Genomic DNA, 6,256 nt, shown 5'->3' with positions numbered 1-6,256 from the left:
GCAGATAAGCACAAACAAATAGATTTAAAAGGCCAGAATTAGAAGAATCAGAAGACACTGTACTAACCACAATCCCACGCCAATTGACTTTGTATAATAATTTTAAAAAAATGTTGGCGTGGGTCTCATCTTAAATATCAGAACTAATATATTTTACTTGATTAGAAAGAAGCAAATAATTTGAAAATTATATATTCCTTACCGAAGAGGCTGAGGAGGGGCTCGTTTGGTGGAAATCTATCTGCGTGAGGGTGGAAGAGTAGCAGAATATTGAATGCAAACATGCATAATTGACCAATGGAGTTAATGGGGCTGATGGGGGCAAAAAGATGGCATCTTTTCATTTGGTTGCGGTCAGAGGCCGGTGAGAGAGGGGAGAGAGGAGCAGTACAGTTGAAAGGGAAGGGTGCTTGCACAGCAAGATCTGTTTTTAAGCTGGATGTTCAGTTTTGAATCAGAGTTCTTTGAATCACTGTATGCTTCTTGTTCTTCTCTGGTGTGATAATGGATTATGGGTTGATCTCTCTATGAATCTCGAGTAAAGGAAAGGGCTTTGCTTGAACGAAAGCCATCTGCTTTTCTATGAACCTCTTTTCCTTTTCTACTCGTCTTCTCTTTTTCTTTTGATGGGAGGAAATTCAATCTATATGGAGCTGTCTCTTCTCTTTTGGGAACTCGTCAATGGGAATCTCTAGTTACAGGATTTGTGAAAAGCAAAAGCCGTCGACGTTAGGGTTTTATCTTCTTTCGTTTCCCTCTTCGTCAGTTTGAGTTCTGCAGAGCTAAATCTCCCGCCTTTCTTACTATATCTGAGCTACGAGGGTTTTTTTCCCTGTTTCGTCTGTGATAGGCATGCATCTATCTCTATGGAAGCCCATATCGCACTGTGCTGCCTTGTTCCTAGACAAGAAGAGGACCCCATGGAAAAGCGGCGGCGGCGGCTCTGACGACTCCGGTAAGAAGCGGAGACCCTCGATTCTCCGGCAGCTTCAAGAGAACAAGCTTCGGGAGGCTCTCGAAGAAGCTTCGGAGAACGGCTCCCTTTTCAAATCACAGGATGTGGATGCCGACGCCGGGGCCGGTGAGGCGGATGAATCCATTGGTCGGTCGAGATCCCTTGCTCGCCTTTACGCGCAGAAGGAGTTCCTCCGCGCGACCGCCCGTGTGGTCGACCGCAACTTCGAGTCCTTCGATGCCATCCCTGAGCTTCAGGAATGCTACGACAAGTTCGTCTCCATGTACGCTGATTACCACTCCTCGGAGCGTGTCGATCAGCTTCGAACCGACGAGTACAGTCACCTTGAAGATGATGGTGCCAAAGTATGCCTCGACTACTGTGGCTTCGGCCTCTTCTCCTATCTCCAGAGCTTCCATCAATGGGACTCTTCTGCTTTTAGCCTCTCTGAGATCACTGCAAATTTGAGCAACCATGCACTCTATGGCGGTGCTGAGAAATTCACAGCAGAGAATGATATCAAAGCTCGAATTTTGGAATATTTAAACATTCCTGAGAATGAGTATGGACTTGTTTTTACTGTCAGTAGAGGCTCAGCGTTTAAATTGCTCTCAGAATCTTATCCTTTTCAGACTAACAAGAAGCTGCTGACTATGTTTGATCATGAGAGCCAGTCTGTAATTTGGATGGCACAGAGGGCCAGAGAGAAGGGGGCAAAAACTTATAATGCAAGTTTCAAGTGGCCTTCACTGAAGTTGTATAATTCTGAGCTGAGGAAAAGGATATCGAGCAAGAAGAGGAGGAAGAGGGACTCGGCGGTGGGGCTTTTCGTGTTCCCGGTGCAGTCCAGGGTCAGTGGAGTGAAGTATCCATATCAGTGGATGGCCATGGCACAACAGAACAATTGGCATGTGTTGCTTGATGCTGGAGCTTTAGGTCCCAAGGATATGGATTCCCTGGGATTGTCACTTTACAGACCTGATTTCATAATAACTTCATTCTACAGGGTGTTTGGATCAGACCCTACTGGTTTTGGCTGCCTGCTTATCAAGAAATCGATCATCGGTTGCTTGCAGAATCCGAATGGTGGCACTGGGAGTGGAATGGTGAGGATTTCACCTGTTTTTGCACAGTATTTGAGTGATTCTGTCGATGGTTTAGCTGGTTTTGATGCAACAGAGAAGGACCGGCTTGATGATAATGAGGAATCAGTGATGCCTGGTACCAGCCATGTATCCCAAATGCCTGCTTTCTCTGGTGCATTTACATCGGCTCAAGTTAGGAATGTGGTTGAGACCGAGATGGATCTGGATAATAGCTCTGACAGGGATGGAGCCAGCATCATCTTTGAAGAAACTGAGAGTGTTTCAGTTGGAGAGTTGATGAAGAGCCCGATTTTCAGTGAAGATGAGTCATCTGATAATTCCCTCTGGATTGATTTGGGCCATAGCCCCTTTCGTTCGGAGAATTCTGGTCGCGTCAATGGAGGCAATCTGCCTTCTCCAATACCGCCTTCATGGTTTTCTGGAAGGAAGAATCATAAGAGTCTATCACCGCAGGTACCTTCAATGAAGAAGTCAATGTATGAAGATCAAGTTCTCTCTTTTGATGCTGCAATCTTATCAGTTTCACATGATCTTACCAGTGAGATTCATGAAGAGCCTGATATTGGGATTGCAGGAGAGGAGGCAAGGAAGTTTTCATTTGCTAATGGAGGGAAGACTAACAACTCAACTTCAGCCATTGGAATTCGCAACTTGTATGAAAATGATTCAACATCTGAAATATGCCCGGAAGGCATAATGGAAATGAAAGAAAGAGCAATTAGAAGGGAGACTGAATGTGAATTCAGGTTATTAGAGAGGAGGGAAGGAAACAATACCCGGTTCGATGGTGGAAGATTCTTTGGCATGGAAGACAAGGAACGTGTTGTAAGCATGGGCCGTCGAGTTTCCTTCATCATGGAAGATGCCAAACCTACTGAAACCTTCACACATAATCTAGGTGATGATGATGCTTCCAGTGGTGGTGACTATGAGGATTGGGAAAGAAGAGAGCCTGAAATAGTTTGTAGGCACATTGACCATATTAATATGATGGGGCTAAGCAAAACCACCTCGCGACTCCGATATCTCGTCAATTGGCTCGTAACCGCATTGCTCCATCTGCGGTTACCATCGTCGGATGGTAAAGAAGGGATGCCACTTGTCCGAATCTATGGGCCGAAGATCAAATACGAGAGGGGTGCAGCTGTGGCTTTTAATGTCATGGATAGAGGTGGAGGGATGATTCACCCTGAAACTGTCCAGAAGCTGGCTGAAAGAAATGGGATCTCTTTAGGCATTGGTTTTCTTAGCCACATAAGGCTTATGGACAGTCAGAAAGCACTTCATGGTGCAGTTGAACTGAAAGATCCTTCATTGTGTAGGCAGATATCGAGTGGTAAAAATGCCACTATCAGTGTTGTGGTTGTTACTGCATCTCTTGGTTTTCTAACAAATTTTGTAGATGTCTACAAGATGTGGGCTTTTTTGGCTAGGTTCCTTGATCCAGTATTTGCTGAAAGTGGTAGCTTATCCGCCATTGCTGAGATCTCATAGAACTAGAAAGTATATCAGACAATCTCGGCCTCCGGTGATGCCGAAACATGGCCATTAAGTGTTGCAGAAGTTTGCTTGGATGATGCAGAGACCAAGTTGGATTCTGAACTAGAATTTGGTTTGTATCTTTGCATCATCGCTCGAGTTCCTGGTTAGAATTTATTTGTTCTTGTCAGATTTCCTGGTTATGTTATCTTTTGTTGTTGCATGAAGAGTTTGCTAATGAAGTCTGATGGAGTCCTTTTTGTTTCCATCATTGCTATTTGTATGGCTAAAGCTAAGCAAGAAGCAAACTGTTTCACCATAGATTGATACTTTGTTCATTAAACACAGATCTTCTATCATTCCTCTTTTTTTAGCATGGTAGTTTCCATTAGTGTGCTTTGTTTACACCTTTTCTTTTGTTAGTTTTCTGTTTCTTGCTTTCATTTTCACGTTTGTTAATAAGTGTTTGAAGTTCATATTTTGATAATTCTACGGCTTAAACAATGGTGGAGCAGTTGATCTAAATTTCTGAGTTTTATCAGTAGATTGAAAGCACATCTGTAATAAAAAAGAAAGGTTGTGATGGTGGTTGGTTTTTGAAGAAAATGTGATATATATTTTGTATGTTGCATCATTTGCAAAATGATAGACCGGTCCCTCTTGGACTGGTGATCGTTTATAGCAGGCGGGAGAGATCCCACCTGCATTCAATGCCGCCCCCCTTGGGGTGGGACTCAGGGGTAATAATTCAAGGGAATTTTAGTGGCTAGGACTAGGGGTGTAAACGAGTCGAGTCGAGCTCGAGTCAGAGTGTGTTTGAGCTCGATTTGCTAGTCGAATATCGAGCTCTAGCTTGAACTCGCGACAGTATAACGAGCTCATCGAGCCGCTCGATTTTCCAGTTTCCCGCCCCCGGTTATGTTTTTCCCACCCGGTTTTGAAGTTGATGTGGCTTTCGAAAAGATGAAAAATCTTGTAGATCTCCTCTAACATAATATATGTTGTTGTTTTAGGATAGATCTTTTAAAACTTTTTTTTTTTTTAATTTTACTGTTTTAGTAACGATTAAAGCACCAGCATTTAACAGCATTGATATTCCCGCCAGTTTTTGTTTATCAGCCCAGCTAGTGACGTCTTGAACTTTTTTTTTTAATGTAATAAAAATATTAATAATTAAAAAAATGAACATACTCGCAAGCTCACGAGTTCGAGCTCGACTCGTGAGCTCGATAAGCTCGGCTCACGAGCCCATAGTCGAGCTCGAGCCGGATCAGCTCACTTACGCCCTTAGCTAGGACGGAAATTTGAAAGGGGTAGGGTTGTTTTGGGATTTGCCATATTTTTTGTATGCCTTAATGTGATGCCCCAGATATCAATAGTGAAAGGATTCGTCTGACATTCTGATCGAACTCCATTCCATCTGCCTTGCTCGGACCTGAAAATTTTAACCACATATAATCATATAATGAGCTTACAAAGGCCCAGCAAGTCACAAAGCCTACAACTGGAAATCCAAAGCACGGCGATGCTATCAATATGCAGGTCAATCAAATCAAGATTCATATCATCATGGTCAATGAGTTTATTGCAATGCGGAAATCCAAATGTCAATGAAATCAAGGTCCTATCTACAGACGGAATCAAATCAGTAGGTCAAATGCAGTACGGAAAATCAATAGATCAATAAATCAACTTACCAGCCGGTAAAAAACAAATCGGATAATATCAAGTAAGTGCCTTCAGCCAATCCAAATCATAAGTGCTTCCAGTCGAATTATCTAGTCACATCCGATAGCAGTGGCTAATTCAATCACATAACTCGATCAGTTCAATCGCAATCGTGTACGCTCACTAGATCATAGTTCATGTTGCTATCACTATTATTATACTATCAATCAGTATAGAATGTCAACCGCATGTGTCAATTGATATAGCAAATCAATAGCCTATCATTTAATTGCAATAAGAGATCTCGAGTTGTCCAGAAAACGTACTCTTGCAAATCAGTCATTCAATTCATTCAATACGTTTACTCCGATATCAATATACAATAGTTCAATAACACACCGAGCGAGGACGTGGTTCAATCAAATTGACGAACGTACGATAATCAATCACTATAGGCATTAATCAATCTCCAGATCATACTAGAGCCACTTTTCCAGGGTCAATTATAATCTCTCGAACAGCAGGGAAATTCATGATAAACAAATCGAATCAACTCAATAAGTCAACCGTCTTAGCAATTGAAAACAAATCGATCATTAACAAATGATAAAATCATCAGTGTCACATTGGAGAATCAAATTACTAATCATCTCCATAAAAGTAAATCATATTCTATACGATAAATTCAAAAATCCATACGCGCCAACAATCACATTCAAATCATATCAAAATTCGGAATAAAATCAGTAACGGACGAAATCATGTATCCGTGTATCAATAGCATGTCAGGATCATGTCGGTATCAATAGTTATCCATATGTCATATATAACTCCATATCGTCAATGTCGATTGTCGGTATTATCAATCGCTACAATCTTTATCAATATCAGGATGTCAATCTACTATGAATTAATAGTGCAGAAGTCACATATCAAATATCGGTAGCCGGTATCTATGAATCAATAAACAATACAGTCGAACATTGATAAATTCCGTAAAGCCATAAATCCGCTTCAATAATACAATCCATTTCAAATAATCCTCTCT

At 41.7% G+C, this 6,256-nt stretch overlaps 1 protein-coding gene across 1 annotated transcript; it reads left to right on the top strand.

The window, feature by feature from the left end:
- The first annotated feature begins 210 nt into the window (after nt 1-210).
- LOC110113002 lies at nt 211-3,703 on the top strand. The gene has a single exon (XM_020845408.2). The coding sequence runs from the start codon at nt 853-855 to the stop codon at nt 3,553-3,555; it is 2,703 nt and encodes a 900-aa protein (XP_020701067.1). The 5' UTR covers nt 211-852; the 3' UTR covers nt 3,556-3,703.
- The last annotated feature ends 2,553 nt before the right edge of the window (nt 3,704-6,256 follow it).

Source organism: Dendrobium catenatum, unplaced genomic scaffold (assembly GCF_001605985.2).
Source record: "Dendrobium catenatum unplaced genomic scaffold, ASM160598v2 fragScaff_scaffold_1575, whole genome shotgun sequence".
NCBI lineage: Eukaryota > Viridiplantae > Streptophyta > Magnoliopsida > Asparagales > Orchidaceae > Dendrobium > Dendrobium catenatum.
Note: the sequence above shows the minus strand (reverse complement) of the source record. Positions and strands in the feature narration are given on the sequence as shown.